The sequence below is a fragment of the Arachis stenosperma genome, chromosome 5, assembly GCF_014773155.1.
Source record: "Arachis stenosperma cultivar V10309 chromosome 5, arast.V10309.gnm1.PFL2, whole genome shotgun sequence".
Lineage (NCBI taxonomy): Eukaryota > Viridiplantae > Streptophyta > Magnoliopsida > Fabales > Fabaceae > Arachis > Arachis stenosperma.
Window position 1 is genome coordinate 2,171,690 of NC_080381.1, and position 23,875 is coordinate 2,195,564.

A 23,875-nucleotide genomic window follows, 5' to 3' on the forward strand; every position below is an offset into this window, starting at 1 on the left:
ATACATGATGTTCGGTCGAATAGTGGTGAGATAGATAAGACTGATAACCAAACGGCGTTATACAAAAGGTGACTTTTGTCTTGATGTAGTCTTGTGGTACTATTCATGGGAACATAGGCAGGTATAGCACTTAATAAACCAGAATCCTCCAAAAGATCAAGACAATATTTTCTCTGAAATAAACAAATTCTCTTCATGATTGAGCAACTCAATATTCAAAAAATATTTTAATGGGCCCAAGTCTTTAATTCAAAAGTGTTAGTGACTAAACTAAGGGTTCGGTAAAAATCGATCCACTACACATTCCATAAATTCTATCCAATTCTCACCCACCATATAGCATTTTCCAAGAAATTGACTGATCCTCGACGAGGCGGAGGATCACACAGACGAGCTTACAACTCATCACTTTAGTAATTACCTAATTGAGAAATTTTTCTCATCAAGAAAGCTCTGATACCATAATAGAACGGAAAGAGTACCGAAAGAATACCCAAAGATAATAAAATTGTGAAAGAATAATGAAAAAAAGATGAAGAAATTTTATTGATTGTTGATTGATTGAAAATTATAAACTATGAAGGGAAAACTAAGTATATATAGAGCATTCGTCTATAAAAGATAAAGATAAGATAAAATAAAGACTAAAATTATAATTGAATTTATGTATTCTGTTAAACTGAATTTGTGGACTATAAGATGTCTTTATTATTATTGTCATGAACTTTAAAGTGAAAGAATGGTTTAATATAACTCAAGTATTAGGTCCTAATCAACCTTATAGTATAAAACTTGCATATTAACATACTTTATTTTACTAATTTTCCATTAAATAAAGCAAATATCATTCAAATTTGATTGATTTTTTCAATTCAAACCTTAATATTTGCAATTATTCGATTTCGGAGAGTAAATGGATGCTTTCGTGTTTTTCAAAAATTGGATTACACACACTTCACCATATTAATAGAGGAAAAAAGAAAATTAAGAAGATCCATTTCATCCACTTTGCAATTGTTAGTTGTGTTAGTTATGGTCCTCCCAAATAAAGATGCAAGTTACATTTTATGTGTGCATTTATGATTGGTCAATATGTTCTTTTACAATTTTTATATTGACCCCATTTAATTTTCTTATTATTTTTACTACATTTTTTCACTAACGTCAACCCAATATACCCCACGTCGCCCCTCCCCTTCTTTTCTTGAGTTCTTCGATTTTTTTAATTAAAATTATTAAAATATAAATAATTCTATACATTCAAGTCTTTTTATTAATCAAGCTAATCAAATTGATCAAACATAACAAAAATTAGTTATGATTAGTATTATTCTAAATTTTATTGTTTAACTTAATTATACTTGATTCAGATGTGTAACATTAGTCTTATCTTTCTAAATACAAGGGAAAATAAGATCTGAACTACAAAAGCCAAAATGCCACCAACAATGCTGCTGGTGTTTTCGGCGATGATTTCAAACTCATCAGCTCCCTGAAGGGCCAAGCCTCTCAAGTGTTAAGTATCAACAAAAGTGGTTTTAAAATATGAATATCACTTTATTAATGAAAATTTGCCTCCTTTTTAAAGTTTTGGACGATGGAAATATCGACTTAAAAAATAGTTTCTGCTAGTTATATATGTATGTCCAATGTGTTGCCATTTATTGACTGTTTGATGTTACTTCTTAACAAAATTATACAAGTATATCATCACTTAAACAGAAGTGTGTTCGTAAGAAGTATAGAATGCAACAAGTAAAAACGGTGGTTAGTCATAAAAAATATTCTTTGCACTAAAACTGTGTTGTAGCTAGAATGACGAAAAGATTTTCGTAACAGTAATCATTTTCAAAAAATAATTTTAGTTTAATAACCACATCACGCACACAAAATTAAAGTGGAGTTCCACTATTTACATAGGGAAAGAAAAGCATTTTATTTATATATATATAAAAAAACATCAGCACAACTGTATATGTCCCAACAACTCAGAAATATCAAACCATTATTAAAAACAGACACAAGCAAGACTAGTTTTGTAGATTAGACTCGAGTCAACAGATAAGTCGAAAAACCCACAAATGTGATACTAGAAACAGTCACAGTATTGACTATCATAGAATTCTCCCACGGTAACAGTAACGGTAACGCAATCCTCATCCAGCAACCTTTCGACTGAAAGTTCTTCCGGTGGGAATCGGCTGTGCAGCTCTCAGCATGAAGTTTCCAGATTCAGAAATCCAATTAACTCCAGCCTTCATTGGAGGAGGGCGGGGTTGTCCTATAGAATGTCTTCGAGTACCACTACCAACATTCATATTGGTCAACCTATCCGCTGTTTCAGAAATTGCCTTCGCATTCCTCCCCTTGTTCATAGAAGCTGCCAACACCAACATGAACTTCTCATAAATAGAGCACCACATGAATAGATCACAAGAAGATAGTATTTATTGATTTTAAGGCAGAATGGAAGTGAGGAGAAGTAACAAGGAAATGAGGAATACTGGGGGAGTTGATTTACTTGTTCACACCAAATACATGCCTAAATTAATATACGGAATCATCCCAACAAATGATTCGAGTTATGAAATATCCAATACAACAATTAAGGCCAAAAATCTTACTTGGGCTATCCTTTCCAGGCTGTCGATATTTTGATTGTTTAACAGTATTCATGGACTTCTCATTCTTACTTCCATTCTGCAGAAAAAACACACAATGTTTACATTACATTGGAGACTGATGAGTAACTAATCACTAATCAGTGCATCAAAAGCATATTACTAATGTAGAGCTACTCCACTAATATGAAGAACGATTTTGATTTGAGATAAGAGCTACTCTAGTATGTGACCGAACTCAAATGATTAGCAGATTAAAATTTTCTTGCTGCCACAGTAAAAAGAAACACACAGCTGAGATGGGTGGCAAGATCAAGACAACTAACCTGATTCACCATATCCAGCTTACGTTGCACACCTGTAATATTAAATGAAAATTCTTCAGCGCACAGCATGAAATCAATTATTAAAATACTGGTACAACCCAAAAGAGTAAAACCCGTCATATTCATCAGAATTTCCATCAATGGCATATATAATAGTAGTATCTGACTTAAATATATTTTCGGGTCAGACTGGTGTTTTGAAAACCAACAGCTTAAAGGCACCTGTGGAAGAAGTATAGAGAAGTTTCAAGTCTCCAATCTAATGCCTTACCCATTCATCCACTCATTAGAAAAAACCAAAGAACTATTAACCACTACCAGCAACCCATGTGGTAATAAAATACAGAATGCATGCATAATGTGCTGAGGCAAGAATCCCCCAAAGCGTTTGGTAACCAAGGCAGAGTTTTCAGGCTCCTCTAGCATGACACAGGAATATCCAATCTAGGCAACTGATACTTAGATGAAACATGATGGTAAAAATCGACTGTTATCCAGTCTATTCTTGTGTTATGGATCAACAATCAACTTTAAGTCACTACGAAGAGAGGTGTTCTACAGAGCAGTTGACAAGCACCTTGAAACTTTTTACCAAATTTACAGGAGCCAATAGCATTATTTGATTCATATAACTAATCCCAGCTTTGAGAAGACCAAATATCTTACTCTGTTTCTCTAACAACATTGTCAGATTTCTATAGCAAGATGTGCCTTTTTGGTTCCCTCCAACTCGAAAAAACAATCACCCTTGTCACCTTTAGGCCACAACCTTTGCTTCAACGTTATAACCAGTGTGGAATTCAATTTTTTTTTTTTTTTTAAAAAAAAGGCATGCAGGGAAATATAATATATAAATAGAAAAATCCAATCAGATCACCTGAAGCTAAAGGAGGATGTAATTTCGGAGAAGAGAAGTTATTGGTGAGCTTTGAATTAGGCAACATGCCAGAATATCTCCTAACCCCTTGCTGATCAAGGGATCCCCTTGTTCCAGCTGAGAAAGAACAGGAGATAACATGGTGTCATCCAATGCTTTCGTAAATCAAGAATGTAAAGAGAGAGATAAATACAAACCAGATGGAGGAGTTCTTGACACTGCTCTAGTACGAAGGGATGGAGGAACATAAAAACAAGTCTACAAGTTAACAACAAATAAGTGTGTCAAAAAATCGCTCACGGTTTTTATGTTGGGAGGGGTATTGTTAACATACAGATCAGTTGACAGTTAAGACCAAAAAAACATGAAATAATACAAAATGCATGAGCCAACTGACTACCTGGAAAAAGGGATGTTGAAGGGCCTCTGCAGCTGTTGGCCTCTTGCAGGGATCCCATGAGCAAAGTGACTTCATTAACAGCAAACAAGAGCACAGGAATTTATAGACAAACTGTTAGTTTGTGGTGCCTCATCCTAACAGCTATAACCAGTAAATGAAAAACTACTTTACCCTGATAAGGCTGACTGCATCATCACTCGCAGATGGTATCAGTGCCGAAAGATGTACACCAGCAAGCTGCAGCAGAAGGCAAATACCACTTAGGCCCAGTTTGAGTAACCAACTTAATTAAGCTCCTTTTGATAAAATAACTTAAATAATAAATGACTCTGTTAAAAGTAACTTATAAATAAGTTATTTTGTATTTGGATTTTTAACTTTAAAAATACTTATTTTATAGAAATGTGATGAAAAGTAGAAGTATTATGAGAGAAGTCATTTTTTTTAACTTCTCTATAAGCTCCTAAATAACTTCTTAGAAAGTTGCAATTTGATTTTGAAAATTGCACCAGACATTAATACTACTACTTTTCATAAGTCAAAAGTTAAAAAAAGTTACTTCTAAAGTTTCCCAAACGGGCCCTAAGCACAAGACGGTTTTAAATTAAGCAGAAAAACATCATATACCATATGCAATATCTAGCTACACCCAGAACAGGGAATCAAGCAAGAGACTTGACACTGGACAAAGCACATATTCAACAACAAAGATAGAATACCTATATCATCTTATCTACCTAGCAACTATATATAACAGGATTCCCTTTTGTAATAACTTTTTATTATCTGTTAAGTAGATTGAAAACAATTAAGCCCCACAAATATTTAACAAATATCTTCATACATATATAGAAGCAACTCCATTCAGTAACAAAATTTTATTCTCTTTAAGATTAGATTGAAATCAACTTAATCTATACAGAACTACTGAACTAATATATAAAGATAATCAATTGACATAAAAACTGCACCAATAATTGATCACACTCCAACTATATTCACTTTACAACTAGTTGCTACAAACCAACAGCACAGTTTATTAGTAATTGTAATTTATTTTGCAAAATAAAAAATATATGCTTGATAGGAAAAATAGCATTCCTGAGGTATACTAACAAAGACAGCAACGCCAAACTAAGGGATTCTAACCTGTGGGAACTGATAGTTTATATCCCTTGCAAGTTTCAGCCCATCAGCCCATGATTCAATGGTTGGGCTGCCTATCACACCGCATATTTTGTAGATCTCATCCGCTTCACTGCAGGCACAAATATGAAGGAGAATATTTATTTCAACATAGTAAGATATGAAACCAAATTGCTTTGAAACAGGATATTAGTCATGGTCTCTATGCTGTAAAATCATAATAGTTTATAGCACCAGGGGGAGAGAGAGCGAGAGAGACTACCTGGCACCAGGGAAAAGAGGACGAAGAGAGAACAGTTCAGCCATTATAGCACCCATTGCCCACATGTCTAAATGAGTGACAGAAAATTCAGTAAATAAAACGGTACTTATCATCACTCCAAACAATATTAATTTGATCATTATCGCTGTTTAAAGCATATACTTACCAACTTTGGAGCTATACAGATAAGATTGAAGTAGCACTTCAGGAGCACGATACCTAACAGAAGCCAGCGTACAACTTATAAACTGCACAACACACAACTGAACAATTTACATACAAGAGTTGAAAGCACTTACCACCGTGTGGAGACATACTCAGTGTAGGGTGGTTGTGAACTGATCTCACGTGCTAGGCCAAAATCAGCAATTTTTATGATATCCTTGGTAACCAGCAAGTTCTCTGCCAAAAAATGAGTATACATTGTGTCAAAACAAAACTTGCAATCAAGTGATAAAATTAATCAGAATAGACCATGGTATAAATCTCCATTTGCTGCACAATAATAACTTCATTAAAATGTCAACCAAAACGATGCATAATTTATAGAAAAAGCTAGGTAATTCTTGAGAAGTTTGACAAAAAAAAAAAAGCCAACATATTCAAAAAGCTTGTTCTCTATTTTATCATATAGCACATTTAACAAAGGATTCGGATGCAATGATAAACGTACCAGGCTTCAGATCACGGTGGAAGTATCCACGCTGGTGCATATAAGCAAGACCTTGGAAAACTTGAAAACACCAATTCCTAACTTCACCCTCAGAAAACATCTTCTCCCTGTCTTTCATAAGTTGGTACAGGTTGCATTCCTAAATCACCCAAAAAATTGAAACATCAATTACTGGACTTTGCACAAGATGATGTAGACCACGTCTAATGAAGAACTGGCCACCCACCATGTACTCAAAAACAAAGTACAGAATGTCACTTTCTCGAATAACTTCCTTTAGCTTCACAATATTTGGGTGGTTCATTTTTCTTAGTGACTGTAAACAAAGAGAAATTAAAGTAAGTTATAATCAGAAAATAAAAAGCCATATGGCAAATAAGGTTTCAGAAGGATCGGCAAAATGAGACACCTTGACTTCTCTCAGGTTTACACACTCCTCCCAAGAGTAATATTTCTTCTTCATTTTCTTAATTGCCACCTGCAATTTTATGACTTAATTATTACTAAAGCAGACATCAAATGAAGCACATTGATCATGCAACTTGGAGCACACTTACAACTTCTCCAGTTTGCTTATTAATAGCTCTCCAAACACTCCCAAACGTTCCATCACCAACTTCCTTAATTAACTTGTACCTGTATCCACAACAAAAAAATTTGTAAGGAATTCTAACATATGGGTATAAGGAAGGGGATAGCAACGTCTGGGGAAAACGAACCTCTCCATTGTTCCCGTGAAAATACAAATCAGCTCTTTCTTTATTCAACTAAAGTAAACAAAAACACAAATGATAGATGGCATTTATCTATTGCAGATGATGCTCAGAGGTATATAAGATATTAACAGATGACTGCTGATCCAGCAAAATCCACCATCAATTTTCTGTCGTAGCAAAACAGGGCATGGAAGCAGAAACTATCTGATGGAAGGGCTGCACAGCCTTATTCATTAATAGACCCACGGCTTTATGGTTGCAGGACAACGGTAGTAGAAATGAACAAGTACCAGAGATCATACTGATGCTTCTCAGGTTCTCAGGTCCAACCACAAGAGTGATCAAAGCATTAGCATTAATCTCTAGCTAAAATCACTGTGACCCAAGACTTCAAGACTATGGTAATATCTACTTCATCTAAACTATGCAGTATTTGTTTCAGAACTTTCAGGTAACTGATGTATCGTCACCAACTATACCCCATCAAGAGCAACAAGAAGACAATTGCCAGAAAACTACAGTCTGCAATGATTCAACGCAAATGCTTCACTCAAAGACTAGTCAGCATCCAGTATACAGTCACCAATCTATATACTTCAGCCCTGTAAAGGAAGAAATATTATATTAGATTTTGATAAATCTAAACAGACAATTGTTGTTGAGTCTCTCCATTGTAGATTCTTACCCCAGAAGAGGTTCTACCAGATATAATAACTGAGTGTTGGGTCAGTAATGCACTGCCAAGGGAACAATGATCAAGAAGCTACCATTGGATTGGTGTGTCATCCAAAACAAGAAAAAGAAAAAGTTCTTACTTGTACAAGTGCACTAAAGATGCAGCACCTGTATCAGAAGAAACTAGCATCACGTACCCTGTGCCGATCATTAAACGGGAGCAGAACACTAAGTGCAATTAACAAAGGAAACCAGAAGAAAATTTCCGATGATGAAGATGATGAAGAACCGCCAGTCGAGCACTTCTTGGAATGCAAAAAACCGATACTGGTAGCAATTCGTCGAGAAACTAACTCCCTCCATGTCTGGGAAAATATATCACAACTACTTGGATTCAAATTCAGGCCAACCTGCAGCAGATAACCGGGTCCAAACCTTAGATTGGATTATAAATCCCAGAATGCACATTGTTAACATGTCTCCCTATATTAATAAGAGCAAAAACAAAAGTATCAACAGAATGCTGAGTGACAGAAATTAGACAGCTTATAGCTTCAGATGCTCTAATAAAAACAGTGAAATTAGAAAAACCCTATCCAACAAGTGAACGTTTTCCGGATTAATATTTACTATTTAGTAACGAAACTATGCAAGTACTGACTCCACAAAACCAATCATGTATAGACCAAGCTGAATCCCAAAACTGAATTCACGTTTCAACAGCAAAATTGTAAAGGTAATCAGGCAAGATTTCCAGGTCTTCATATGAAAAAAGATAGATGATAGAACACACCAAGAATACCTAACAAACAAAATTGCACAGGAGAGTTTAGACGCCAATAATTGTCCAACAACCAGAAACGCAACCAGAATCCCAATCCCAAACCCTAATTATCTCCGAAGCTCAAATTAGAAGTTACAAACCTAATAAACAAACTATCCAGACACATGACGATAGGCAAATTCAACCCCGGAGGTATCCTACACAATCCATAAAACAAAAGTACAAAACCAATCCACATGATCTTCAATCAAACCGAACGCCATTCCTCGATCGCAACCGTCCAAAGAGAAAAGATACAAGCAGAAATCGAAGAAATCCAAAGCAAAACCAAAATTTAAACAAAGAAACAATCGTAAAATCAAACCGCGCAGCTAAATCATAAGGATCTAAACGAAGATCAGATCTGATCTAAAAAAAACGCGTAGAATAAAAAGATAATAACAAATTGGCGTCGGAGAACGAGAGAGAGAGAGAAACAAAGAGCGGTTATGAGAGAGAGAGAGAGAGAGAGAGAGAGAGAGGACCTGAAAATTAAGCAGCATAACCACCGTCTCGAAGGACGGGAAGAGGCGGAATCCAGAGCTTCTTCCTCTACGATACCCCCTATTTTTTTTCCTCCTTTTTTTTGTTTTGCCTTTCTCTCTATTTGTGATGTGTTATATGCGATTCGTGCCAACAAAGAAATAGGGGAATTGTGTGTCTACCCTTTACCTAATTTATTCGCACCTTTGTTTTGAGGCACCGCCTCGTTTTCTTTGTTCATTTTTTAAAAATAAAAAATTTATTTTTGAATTTAAAAAAAGATAAAAAAAGATTTGGGTATTTTCTGGTCTTGGAGTCCAACTCCGATTCACACTCTTGGATCTATTTATAGCTGCTTTTCTGCTACGCTCTCGCTTCCAACCTGTGGGTTCTCATATGTCGCTCTCCTTTCTCATTCCGCGTCTCTATTCATGTTTTATTCGTTTTTCTAATAATAATATGGAGTTTAATTTTGAGGAAAAAAATTTTAATATTTAAATTAGGTTTAGTTTGGTAAATTTTACTCTTTAAAAGTAATTTATAAAAAATCACTTTTAAAAGATAATTTTTTTAAAAAATATAGTATTTATATTTGATAAATCAAATTAAAAATAATTTTTAATAAATACAAATAACAATAATTACGTTTAATAATATTTTTTAAAATTTAAAAATACTATAAAAGACATAAATTTAAGCGTTAAATTTAAAAATTAGTTAATATATGAAGTTATATTAGACTTTTAAATTTTAAAAAATACCAATTAACTTTAAAAATTTTCACTTTAATTATTTTTAGTACGTGATCTTTTTTATTTATCAAATACAAAATAAAAAATTTATGCTTTTAAAAATATAAACATCTTTTTAAAAAATTTTAACAAACCAAACTTTAATATGGTGAAATACACTAACATGGCTTATAACACAATTTGATTTTGCTGAATTATTTTTATCAATAAAAACTATTCGCATTGTATTTAGTCAAATAAGAAATTTATTTTTTTATACAATACAGTAGTACTATTTATATTTTTAAAAGATTAAAAAGTTCAATCAATTATAATTCAATCTTATTAAATTACATTTGTGTCAGATTTTTTTACGTGAGTGTAAAATACAAAAATCATCAAATATTTTTGAAAAACATCAAATTTGTTTCAATATTTATTAAAATTAGTCTAATTTTAATGTATTAACAATGTAAAAATATTTTACACAATCATTCATTTTTTTAGATAATTATTTATGTAATTAATGTAAAAAATATTATTTTTATTAGTACGATATTACATAATTAAATACACACCTAAAATTATTATATATGATACATTAAATTCAATTCAGTAATATATCACAGTTATTTAATTCTTTAAAAAATAATTTCTCCTAAATATTGATAACTATTATGATACTATAAACATAGCATTTAATTTTGGTCTTAAATAGATATTAAGACACACAATCTCAACACGTATAAATTTGACTAATATATACTAAATTATATTTTTTTAAGTCAAATTATGAATTTTATATATGTAGTTTATCTTATAATTTAATGTTGGTTTGAATTGGTTTATTTGAACCAAAAAAAAAGTATTTTTTTTATGAGTAATGTTACACATTTAAGTTTTTTTATGAATTAAGTTCAACCAAATTAAATAATAAAATTTAAAATAATATTAGTCATAATTGATTTTTATTATGTTAGACCAATTTGATTAAACTTAAAATAAAAAGACTTAGATAGATAGTATATATTATTCTTTTCTTACTATTAAATTCTTATTTTATTTTTATTTGTCATTTTATCTTTTTCTTCTTAAACAAATTTATTTTTCTTATCTTTTTTAATTTAGTTATATTTATCTTTCATTAATAGAATGATAGAGAAATTCTAGTTATTTTAACTTATTTTAAAATTTAAAATTAATTTAATAATTAATATAAATAAATAGATTGTTCTCTCATTAGAAACAACAATAAAACAATAAAAATTATTCATTTTTTAGTTTCTCATTCTTTCACACTTTTATTATGGTATTACTAAATTTTAGATATATTTGGATAAATTAAAATAAAATATTACAAATATAAAAAAATTTAATACTAACAAAACCTTGTTTTTTAAAAAAAAAACAAAGTACATTTTTGATATTTGAATTTTTTTTAAATAGTTATCCAAATATAAAATAATTTGTTTGTTAAACTTTTTTTTTAAGGTAAAAAGATATAAATATTTTTTAAAAGTCAATCTAAACTTACCTTAGTAGTTAAGTAAAATTTATTGTCTTATTTAAATGAAATGGTATAATTTGACTCCTATCTTCCTTTCCATGCTATTATTTGGGAGATATATACTATTTAGTTTACATCGAGTTAGATTCGATCAATCTTAAATTTTAAATAAATCCATGAAATTTATAATGCCAGGTTCTAACATATAAACCAAAATCAATATTATGTTATCATTCTTTGTTCTTCATCAACCTTATGAATTTCTAAAACTCTAAAAGCTTAGGTTTGAAGTTAGAAGTGATCCATTTACACTGTATTTTGCTAGCAGTGTTAAAATAAAGTGATAATAACAACTAATAATTAGTGTGTTAGTAATTTTAAATATTATTAATCCTATAACAAGAATATTAGTCATAAACAATTTAAAGTGATAACATGATAACGGGAAAGAAAATCAGATATGATTGGATTTTCGATTGTTTTGAAAAGAAAGAAGCAAATAAATTATTAGTAGTGACGAACATAAAATATTAAATTATATTATAAATTTATAATTAAGAAGATGTGGCCCTACTACAATCACCGAGCAATAAATATAGATCTGATCACAAACTTTTTCCCATTCGTGACCTAAGACAATACGACATGTTATGGTCATTATCACACAGTGGAATTGTCAAATTAGGTATGCCTTTGGTTTTTTCATAATTAGAATGGTGATGATGTTGGCCCATTTAGGCTGGCCATCATAATAATTAAACAAGAATAATGTTTCATTTCTCTTGTTACTTTCTCGCAACGTTACACAAATAGTATTGAGTAATGACCAATATTTTTTAATATAACCCTTAATTAGCTTCCACAAAATAACAAGTTGTAAATGATTTCTTCCGGGGAAAGAGGATATATTATATATAGTTGCCAACCCAAACCGGACCTAATAATAATCAACCTTTCAAATTAACGACTTTGATTATTATTGTCAATAAACTCAATTTGTACGTGGGCAAACTTGTAATAAGGAGTAATGATGCAATCATATATATGAACATCCTGAAAAAAGGTGTGTTTAAATTTACGTATTCCATATATATATATATAAAATTAATCTCACATTAAAAAAAAAGTAAAAAAGAATGAGAGATTTATAAAATGAGAGATTTATTAACTTAACACCATAAAATGATGATGTTTTTCATTTATTTTTTTTTAATTTTTTTGGTAGTTAAAAGCCTCCTACGGAATAGAATGAAAAACATGAACCATAAACCATTATTTGAAGGTGAAAATTTATTGACTTGCTGTATAGTTGTTTTTATGTGAAGTTATTAGTTGAGAATCGTAAGATAATTTAATATGTTTAAATAAATTATTATTTAACATCGATCAATCATCAACTTCACATGAAAACAACTACACTTGATAATTGGAATTGTTAACATTTTTGTAACCATAGGCATGCACTAGAGCGAGTTACAATATTCAAGCCTTCTTGTCGCACTATAGTAACTTGGATTCCAATCTAGGCATGTCCTTATTATCATCACTTTTATTTATTTATTTACTTATTTATTTTATTATTTGTTCTCTATTTTTTTTCATTGATCTTTGGTTAATTCAAGTGTTCAAGAATTATTTCTCTAAAATTAAATAACTTCAAGTTTTATCTTCATCAAAAATAAAGGAATGTTGAGAGAATTTTAGTTTATAGATACAGGTAATAAATATCTAATATTAGTAATAGATTTTTAAATAAACTCAAAATTTCAATTTTGTATACATTTTTTTTCAAATGAATTGATCTAATAAGATAATGATATATTTTGATATGTTATGTTTAATTTTAATACAACTATAGCATAACAGAGAAAAAGGATAACACTTCATCACTACCAATTAGAGTGTTGTTTAATTTATTTTGATATCTTATGTTTAATTTTAATACAACAATAGTATATAATAGTTGTAATTAAGTTGGGACCATAAACCTTAATAACATAATGGATAAAGTTCGGTGAGGCCAGTGGCCACTGGCTACTAGATGGTGTGAGATTTGTGGCTGATTTGATTTAATTGGATGCTTCGATTAGGTCACAATTTGACAACCAATTTTCATGGATCATATGCAGATGAATGTTATCTTATCTTACCAAAACTTTTGATTTACATACAAAGTCACAAGTCACAACGCATATTAGACATTTTTTTTAGGGTTTATCTATTTTGTATGTTAAGTTTATAAATTAAAATTTTGTTAATTAAAAATATAAAAAATTTAAATTTTTAATATATTTATTTTATATTCAATAAATAAAAAATATTTAAAATTTTTTACTAGTGATAAATTTATCATGTGTAATAAAAATACATATTAGCTAAATTTTTTTAATATATTATCGCACGAGTTTAATTTTTATATAATAACAGTAAAAAATATTTTATATAATCTTTTGAATGACTATTCATAAGAGTGGCAATGGTACAGATTGGAAAAATTTAATTTGAATATGGAAGTAAATGAAGTGTTGGATTCGCGTATGGAAAAGAGGGGTGCTTTACCTTGTTGTGGGATTAGAGGGAGCAGAACTCGGACCCTGCGAGTTGTGTCTCTCAAGATGTAAAAAAAAATTACGCAGATCAAAGAAAACTGAGGGTCCGAATTCCACTTTTCAGATTTTAAATTCCATCAACTGTAAATCGGACCATGCGATTTGTGAAGCAAAATTTCATTATCAAAGAACTCGTATGGTCCAAATTGTGTACTCTGAGTTTTTTCAATTTTTAACACAAATCGGACTCTCCGATCTGTGTATTCTGAATTTTTTTCAATCTTTTAAACACAAATCGGACCCTCCGATTTGTGTACTCTCATATTTTTAAAAAACACAAAAAATTACCATGTTAAAGTGTATCACTCATGTTGCTTCCATATCAAAATTTTTTAGCCACAGTTTGGAGTCAACCCTAATTTTATCTGTAAGTTAAAATTTTTATATTAACTCAACCCTATTTTATTTGCGGGTTGAGAATATCTCAACCTTAATCCTATCTGTTCTTAATTTGCGGGTTACAAAAAAATGCAATATTATTATATAATTTGATGATAATTTAAAATAGAACTAATTTTTATGTAAAAAAAATTTCAATTATCAATTAATGATTTTTTTTAATGACTAATAATCTTTTGCATTTAGTGAGAGGTCTTTGGTTTAACATTTACTAAAAACATATTTTTATATAAGTATATAACATATTTATTATTTATATATAGAGTGTGGATTAATCGAGTAGGGTTGAGGCTCAACCCGCTCCTACTCGACCTGCACCCTACCATACCTGTTGTGGATCAGGTTGAAACCTATCCCGACTGGGTGGAGTCGGGTTGGATATCCGCAAGTAAAGTGCATATTGTCACCCCTAACTATTAACACAATTAATATAAAAAATAATTATTTTTATTAATATAATATTATATAATTAGATATTCATCTAAAATTATTTTTATACTAATAATATATTAAAATTTAAGTCAAGAGAAATAACAATAATAATAATGCTTTTATACATATATCTATTATTATGATTATAATAATATAAAAGAATGGAGAGAGACAAATTTGTGGTTGAAGAATGCATGCACTCCAAAAAAGAATGGAATATTCATGAGACAAGGAGTGTGCTAATGCTATCCTATACATATCTTTGCCGAAAGATGATGAGGTTGTATGAAGATATGTTCTAAGGTGGCAAAATGCTGGCATGCCACCACACAAATTAGGTCTCCTATATCCTAGGGAAGTAACAACTTGGGCTGCTAAATTATTTGTTTGTGTGGTTTAAAAATTATAAAAAGTATTTTATATTTAAATGTATTTTTAATTTTTTTTATTGGAATCATATTTAGTAAACTATTTAACTATGATAAATATTTAAACCTTTTTATAATAAAATTACAACAAAGATTATACTTATATTTGAAAAAACAATATATTATATGATTGTTTTTAATTATTTAATAATTTTAATTTTTTAACATTAAAAAACTAAATAATTTAATCATTTAAATTATTAGTGATAAATAAAATTAAATTACCACTTATATTTTAAATATTTTTGTTTAATAAGATAAAGATATATAATTTAAACATAAATATATTTTGTACTCTCTCTCTCTCTTTCTCTCTCTATATGTATAAGTTTAAAACTAAAATGTTATATTTGTTTTTTTTTTAAATATATGTAAGGATAGATTGAAACAAAACATTGATCATAAAATATTAACAGTAATAAATGTTTATATTATTTATGAGTAATTATCCAAATCACTCCCATAAATTTTAAAATTGGATATTTTAGTTCACAAAAAAAATTAATACACAGATCAATCTCTAAGGTTTTACTCCGGTAGACAAATCAATCCCCAGTTCATTTTTTAGCATACTAATTATCCAGATTAGTCTCCAAAGATTTTAATAATTGACAGTTTAGCTCCAAGAAAAATTAATGTACAAATCAATCTCCAATTTTTCTCTCTATTAGATATAACAGTCCTCCGTCAAAAAATAAAATAAAATAATTATTATGTAATTTTATTTTTGGATAGAGGACTATTATGTCTAATAGAGAGAAACATTGGGGATTGATTTGTACATTAGTTTTTCTTGGGGACTAATCTAGGTAATTACTCTACCGAAAAATGAATTGAGATTAATTTGTCTGCTGGAATAGAACTTTGGAGATTAATCTGTATATTAATTTTCTTTCAAGACTAAAATATCCAATTCTAAATTTTTGGAGACTTATTTGGATAATTATTAATTTATTTTTAACGGCTCCTCAAAAAACGTTGAAAATTGTGTATTTCCTACTTTCAAGTTTTAGAAGCATGAATAAATGACTACAAAAATAGTCACCAAAAAAGAAATGACTACAAAAATAAAATAAGTATTCATTTTTTTTAAAAAAATATTTTTTTTTTCAAAAAACTTAAATAAACAAGCTCATTTCCTAATTAAATTTACTGGCTACATCAAACTTTTTTTTTTAAAAAGGTGTTGGTTGGTGGATTGATTCAGGTATAATATAATTATTCATGTTTTTCATGACAAATACTTGTTCAAAAAATTCTGAAGTTAGGGATGAAAATCATGAAATTCTTATGAGAAATGGGACACAAGTTGTTGGCAAGAGCAATTTGAATATTTCTCTCTAGAATGTAGTTATGACTTATGGTGATGTTAAGAAGTGCATCTTATGTGCATGACATTAGAAACAATTTAATATCTTCCAACTTATTATGTAAAATGGGACTGAAAATTTTACAAACCAACCGTCATTAAAAAGGTTTTTTATTAAAAGAACTTTTTTGGTTGGCAACGGTATTCTCTAACGCGGCAGATAAAGAACTAATTCGTGATCGATTTGAACTTTATTTAAAAGTCTAGTCAATGGATTGTTATATGTATAAGTGAGATTCGAACTCCCAACACTTATTTAAACAAACAAATGATAAAAAATTTTTTTATCACTTGAACAATCCACGATTTATTAAAAAATGGTTTTTGTCAGGACCGTGGGCGACAAAGGACCCAGACCCAACCATATTCTCACCCACAAAGGGCCTACGGGGACCAACAAAAAAAAGAAACTACCAGGCCCATTTGTGTTAGACGTGGAATCTAGTTTCTCAGAAGGTGAACTCCAAATCTTCATCTTGAGATTCTGGTTTCTTATTTGACTTTCTATTTGAAAAAATTACTATCAAACGGTACCAAAATAAGTGGCATGTTTTAACCTCCAGCCACCGTTTATACCAATTACTGGATGACGTTCTCCATTGAAATCTTCAGTGCATAACCAAACTAAACGAAGTCAAATTACCGATCTCTCTCTCTCTCGTTGCAGTGTAGCTCTCATATCTGCAAATGGCCGATGCTCTACTTGGAATTGTCGTTGAAAACTTGCACAATTTTCTGCGGGACCACCTCGCAACCTTCTATGGTGTTCAATCGCAGATCCAAGAACTATCCAGTAATCTCACTGAAGATGCTGAAGAGAAGCAGATAACAAGCCACGCCGTTAAGGATTGGTTGAACAAGCTCTCTGATGCAGCCCACCTGCTCGATGATATGCTGGATGAGTGTTCAATAAAATTCAACGCTCTGCAAATCCCGCACGGATATTGTTTTTCTTGTTTCAATCCGGAGATGATTTTGTTTCGTTTTGATATTGGTAAGAGGATGAAAGCTATTAGAGATAGGTTCCTCCAGATTGATGAAGAAAGAAGAAGGTTTGAGTTGAAGCCAGGGGTTGTAGAGAGGCTTCAAGAAGACGAGGAATGGCGCCAGACGAGTTCTCTCATCACGGAGCAGAGAATTTATGGTAGACACCAGGACATAGAGACTATTGTGGAGTTTCTTTCAACGGGTGCTGGTGATGGTGATGGTGAAGATCTTGCTGTGTATCCCATTGTTAGGGTTGGTGGACTTGGAAAAACAACACTTGCTCGATGGGTCTTCAATGACGAAAGGGTAATCAAACATTTTGATTTTAGAATCTGGGTTTGTGTTTCAACATGATGAGAATTTTGAAGTCAATTGTAGAATCTGCCACTAAAAAGAACCCGGACCTATTTACTCTGGAAGTGATGCAAAAGAGAGTTCAGGAAGAGTTTCTAGGCAAAAAGTGCTTGATTGTTCTTGATGATGTGTGGAATGAAGATCAAGATACATGGGAGAAGTTGAAGTATACCTTGCAATGTGGAAGTGGAACTAATGGTGCTTCGATTCTGGTTACCACTCGACTTGAAAGTGTTGCTTCCATCATGGGAACATTCCTGTTTCATCACTTGTTACCTTTATCTGAGGATGAAAACTGGTTATTTTTCAAACAATATGCATTTGGTCGAGACAGGGAGGAGCATGTACTATATACCTCTCCATTCTCTCTCTATTTTTAATACAGTCTGTGCCATTTATATTTCTTACTTCATTTGTTCCTTTTTTACATGATTTTATAAAACAAAATTACATGATTTAGATTTTCACTCCGTTCCATATTATTAGTTCTGTGTGGATGATGTTTTTATTCTACATTTGTTTTCAACTAGCAACTTACAATCAGCATTCATCTATTATCTAGTATATTCCTCGCATTACTTCGTTCAAATAATGTGTCTCTTCCTTTTTTAAACAAAGCAAAATATTCTTTACTAATGATAAAGTTTGTGTTTCCACACGCATATAACCCTGTTTACTATCACCAATTATGGCAAAATTGAACATCAACGTTGTTCATAAAATTTGCATCCATTTGTAGCATGATACTGTTTGGCTTATTCTATAACCTGAAAATTCTATGTTCAATCATACTGAGAAATCTCTTCATTTTTTTTTCATTGAAGCTGAGGTTGCAGCGTAGGCATGAGTCCATGCGATCACACTTGAAGAAAGTAGTTTCCGGTTCTATCAAGATTCCCAACTTGCTTGAACTTTCATATTCAAGTTCACATATTTGAAGAAGTGTTTTGCTGTTAGTTTTGCATTGAAGTACCACCTTCTCATATTTTGCCCGTCAAGCAAAGTGGCTCTGGTGTGTGTTTTCCATTGACCTTATGAGACAACATACTACGTTGGAGCTTTAGCTAATTTCATATTCGTTTAACTAATACTCATGAAATAAAGAATACATTATATTTTGTAATCATTTGTAGTGAATGTTGTCTTTGGTAGTATACTAAATTGAGGTAATAGGAAGGAAGGGAAATGCGGGAATGTAAAGAATTAGGCTTAGATGGCACAACAAGAAGAGATAAAATGGCAAATAGCTTTGAGGGGCCACTTTGTTCTCTCTTTTAATTTATAAAAAAATAATAAATAGATATGATCTGATAGCTCCAAAGAATTTGTCTTTTCTGTTCATTTGAGACTGATGAGAATGGTCATGGGGGCCAGGACTTATGGAGGTTTGGAGTTGGAAAGCAAGGAGGATGATATTGTAAATTAATTTAAACATAATTTCATAATTACATGTGTTAACTTTATAATAAACCATTCCGATCTTTGATTACAAGAATTAATGGCAAAGATGGAATTTGCATGTAACACACAAACATGGTAGGAGCATGTAAGAATTCACCTCTAATCATATATGTATATATGCATACTCACATGGAAGACTTATGTTTACCAAGGTCTGCTTAAAAATACTAAAAAATTGTCACAACCACCCACCAAATGCCTCTGTTCTTGAAACGTAGGCCTACCCCAATCATTTTTTTATTCTTCTATTATGTTTTCTAATGGCTGGTTCTTTGGGAGTAATGAGCACGAGATTCCAAAACTATGTTAAAGTGATTCAAATTGCAATTTGTGAACTTGCATGTTCGACGCATTCACATTCTCCCACAAAAACAGTTTCATAATAGTAGATCTATCTACCTTCCTCTTACTGCAACGCCAAACCAGTTTCATAATATATTCAACTTGCATGTGCATAGCATTCAGTCCAATATCTGAGCTTTCATTCGTTCTAGCTTTTCATATGGCTGAATCTCTACTTCAAATGGTGATTGAAAACTTGCAAGCTTTTGTTCAGGACGAGCTTGCAACTCTTTGGGGCGTCCACTCGCAGATTCAAGAGCTGTCAGGGAACCTTGCTGCAATCCATGCAGTGCTCCAAGATGCTGAAGAGAAGCAGATCAGAGAGCGTGCTGTGAAGCTTTGGCTGCAGAAGCTTTCAGATGCAGCTCACGTGCTTGATGATATCTTAGATGAATGTTCAATAGAGTCCCACCGTCTACACAGTGAGCAGTGCTTAACTCGTCTTGATCCTGTGACGATTATGTTTCGTCGAGACATCGGTAAGAGGATGAAAGAGATGGTTGACAGGTTTCGTCAAATTGATGAAGAAAGGAGAAGGTTTGAGTTGCGTGGAAGAGTTCCAGAGAGGCAACAAGAAGATGAAGCATGGCGCCAGACATGTTCTGGTATCACTGAGCACAATATCTATGGAAGGGAGCAAGACACAGAAAATATTGTGGAGTTTCTTTCAAGGAGTGCTGATAGCAGTAACGACCTCTCTGTTTATCCAATTGTTGGCATGGGGGGCCTTGGAAAAACAACACTTGTCCGATGGGTTTACAATGACAACAAGGTAATTGAACATTTCGATCTGAGAATTTGGGTTTGTGTTTCCACTGAATTCAATACCATGAGAATTCTAGAGTCCATTGTGGAATCTACAAGTGGACATAACCCGAACCTCTCTACTTTAGAAGCACTGAAAAACAAAGTTCAAGAAATACTGCTAGGCAAAAGGTATTTACTTGTTCTAGACGATATGTGGAGCACGGACAAATGGGAGGACTTGAAGTCTGTTTTGCTTTGCGGTGGTGGAACAAAAGGTGCTGCAATTTTGGTCACTACCCGAGTTGAGAGTGTTGCATCTCTCATGGGAACATGCCCTGCTCATCACTTGTCACCATTATCCGAGGATGACAATTGGTTATTGTTCAAATACCATGCATTTGGATCAGACAAAGTGGAGCGCACAGAGCTTGTGGCAATAGGCAAGGAGATTGTAAAGAAATGTGGTGGTTCCCCTCTTGCATCTAAAGCACTTGGAAGCCTTTTGCGCAATAAAAAAGAGGAAATACAGTGGGTGAATATATTGGAAAGTAAGTTTTGGGACATACTTGAGGATGATGCTATTATTGTACGTGCTTTGAAAATCAGCTACTTCAATTTGAAGTTGTCATTAAGACAATGCTTTGCTTTTTGTGCCATTTTCCCCGAAGATTTTCGAATGGAAAAGGAGCAACTTATTCATCTTTGGATGGCCAATGGTTTGATCAAATCCAAAGGGAAGTTGGAGATTGAGGATGTTGGTAATGAGGCGTGGGAGGAATTATGCCAGAGATCATTTTTCCAAGAAGTTGAGATTGATGAATTGGGAAGAACTACATTCAAGATGCATGATTTATTTCATGAACTTGCCCAATCCATAATGGGAGAAGAGTGCAGAGTTTATGATGAGTCTGCAAGCTTGACCAATTTGTCTACAAGGGTCCATCATGTCACTTGTTTAAAACCAGAGACGGAGGTAAACATGGATCCCTTCAAGAAAGCTGAGTCCTTGAGGAGTATGATTAATCTTCTTCCATTAGATGATCACAATCTTTGTGGGTTGCCACCATTCAATTCTCTCCGTGCACTACGTACAAATGCATCTCAACTCTCAGCACTGAAGAGTTTAACGCATTTGAGGTACCTAAATCTGCGTAGGAGTGGTATCACAACACTGCCTGAATGTGTTTCGAGGTTACAAAAATTGCAGATTCTGAAGTTAGAAGACTGTCTCTATCTTTCTTGTTTGCCCAAACACGTAACACAATTGAAGGATCTTAGACATCTCCTAATTGAAGAATGTCATTCATTAGTAGAGATGCCTCCGAATATTGGCGAGTTGAAATGTTTGAGAACATTGAATCTTTTTATTGTGGATAAAAAGGCAGGGTATGGGTTGTCAGAGTTACGTGATTTACAGCTTGGAGGCAAACTACACATCAAGGGGATTGAAAATGTCATAAACGAGGGTGATGCTAGAGATGCTAATTTGAGTGCTAAGAAGAACATGGAAAACTTATACCTGTCATGGGGCTCCTCTGATTCAAGGTGTGGTGCCAATGCTGAGAGAATACTTGAAGCCCTTGAGCCTCCCTCCAATCTCAAGAGTTTTGGGATAAATGGTTACAGCGGAGTAGAGTTGCCTAGCTGGATGCAAAATACTTCAATTCTTTCCAGCTTAGTTATGGTGATACTCTATGATTGCAAGAACTGCAAGCACCTTCCCCCGCTTGGTAAACTACCACATTTAACCGTTCTTTATGTATCTGGAATGAAAGATGTGAAGTACATCGATGAGGACTCGTATGATGGCGTGGATGAGAAGGCATTCAAATCGTTGAAGGACCTGACCTTATCAAAGTTGCCAAACTTGGAAGGGATGGTACAAGACAAAAGAGTAGAAATGCTTCCGCTTCTTTCTAGCATAAACGTTTCTTGTGTTCCTAAGATTAAATTGCCACTCCTTCCATCTCTAGAGCACATTTGTATTGAAGGAACAGAGTCAGACTCTGATCATGGTGATAGCGAAGACATGGCTTTGTCTTTCCCGGAAGCTATTGTGGAGAATATGCATCGTGTTAAGGTCCTCCATATTAAACACTTTCCTACACTCAAGGCATTACCCCATGAACTAGGCAGCCTCAATTCACTACAAGAGTTAAAACTCTACTATTTTGATAGACTCGAGTCTTTTTCAGAGAACGTGGTGCAAGGTTTGGGTTCACTTCGAACTTTGATTATTGGTTGTTGTAAGGAACTGAAATCTTTGTCTGAAGGTGTGAGACATCTAACTTGTCTGGAGCGCCTTGATATCATATACTGTCCAAAGCTGGTGACTCTACCGAGTAGCATGAATCAGCTAGTTTCCCTTCGACATAGTTACATCAATTCTTGTGATACATTGCCAGAAGGCTTACAACATGTCCCTTCCCTCCAAAGTTTGGATGTGCGTAACTTACGTTCAATTCCTGAGTGGCTGGGGGACTTAACTTCTCTTCAAAAGTTACATCTCTACTGTAAGGGGTTAAGGTCACTGCCCAGTAGCTTCCGAAACCTGACAAACTTGCGTGAGCTATCTATTTATGGGTGCCATAAGGAGCTGCAGAAGCGATGCACCAGAGTAACAGGACAGGATTGGCAAGCCATTGCTCATATCCCACAATTCAAACTGGTTCCCATTCATGAAGAAACATTTTCTGGTATAAATTCATCCCTTTTTATTCTGTTTTTACCTTTAATTTATGTTTGTGTGCATTAGTATCTCGCCTTTCATAACTATAAATTAATCAATGTGCGTAGATAAAATCAGATCTAAATGGAGATCGTGGCAGCTAAAAAGAGACCAACGTCGTCATCATTTTGCTAAAGCTGATACATTTGACTATCTGGTTTCAAGGCTCTTTCATTGGTACAAAATGTGAAAATGGATGATGATTGAACCCTGATCCTGAGGTCAGGAACAAGTAAATAGAACTCCAACTTGCACCTGTGTCGAGAATTTTGTTCCAAACAGAATATATGGAATATAAGAAGAGCGAGACATAATTATGTCACTTTACATATAAAAAATGCTATGTATATACCAAAAGCAGCTATTATATATTTGTGTATAAATATGTGTTGTGTAACTCATTTTCAAGGTATATTTTGTATTTCAGAATATATTTTATACTAACTGCTGATTTTTGTAGCTGATTTCGGGATATACCTAGCTTGGTTGCTTTGCAGAATTATCATTTTAACGAAATGGCTGAGAAAATGAGAAACATGCATATAGAACTGTCCTGTATTTACTTGAAAAGAAGAAGATAGGTATCCTAAAAAGATAGTATATTTTCAAGCTAACATCCAAAAACTGCAATCGAAGAATTTGTTTATTCCATAGAGCGAGATATTGTAAACAAGAGATACGAATATTCTTAGCTTCTAACTATGGAAAAGGGAAGGAAGACCATGTCTAAATTCTTGTATTCTTAGCTTGGAACCAGAGAAAAGAGAAGGAACAAAGTG

The 23,875-nt window shown here is 32.6% G+C and overlaps 2 protein-coding genes across 3 annotated transcripts; one reads left to right on the top strand and one right to left on the bottom strand.

Annotated features, from left to right (window-relative positions):
• Positions 1 to 1,917: 1,917 nt before the first annotated feature.
• LOC130979173 (cyclin-dependent kinase F-4) lies at positions 1,918 to 9,307 on the bottom strand. Its single transcript, XM_057902545.1, has 19 exons — positions 9,005 to 9,307; positions 7,837 to 8,106; positions 7,707 to 7,758; positions 7,025 to 7,623; positions 6,863 to 6,941; positions 6,715 to 6,783; positions 6,532 to 6,621; positions 6,306 to 6,444; positions 5,932 to 6,034; positions 5,799 to 5,851; positions 5,633 to 5,699; positions 5,374 to 5,482; positions 4,396 to 4,461; positions 4,225 to 4,293; positions 4,022 to 4,082; positions 3,825 to 3,941; positions 2,948 to 2,979; positions 2,625 to 2,700; positions 1,918 to 2,380 (listed from the first exon to the last, which is right to left on the bottom strand). The coding sequence occupies exons 4-19, from the start codon at positions 7,030 to 7,032 to the stop codon at positions 2,157 to 2,159; spliced, it is 1,362 nt and encodes a 453-aa protein (XP_057758528.1). The 5' UTR covers positions 7,033 to 7,623; positions 7,707 to 7,758; positions 7,837 to 8,106; positions 9,005 to 9,307; the 3' UTR covers positions 1,918 to 2,156.
• Positions 9,308 to 17,922: 8,615 nt separating this feature from the next.
• LOC130982476 (putative disease resistance protein RGA4) lies at positions 17,923 to 23,858 on the top strand. Of its 2 annotated transcripts, XM_057906494.1 has the most exons (4): positions 17,923 to 18,162; positions 18,643 to 18,830; positions 19,836 to 23,064; positions 23,165 to 23,858. In XM_057906494.1, exons 3-4 carry the CDS (start codon positions 20,082 to 20,084, stop codon positions 23,284 to 23,286), a joined length of 3,105 nt encoding a protein of 1,034 aa, XP_057762477.1. In that variant the 5' UTR covers positions 17,923 to 18,162; positions 18,643 to 18,830; positions 19,836 to 20,081; the 3' UTR covers positions 23,287 to 23,858. The 2 variants fall into 2 exon arrangements, with proteins under 2 accessions (XP_057762477.1, XP_057762476.1); XM_057906493.1 differs by lacking the exons at positions 17,923 to 18,162; positions 18,643 to 18,830 and having other exon boundaries at positions 19,516 to 23,064.
• Positions 23,859 to 23,875: the final 17 nt, after the last annotated feature.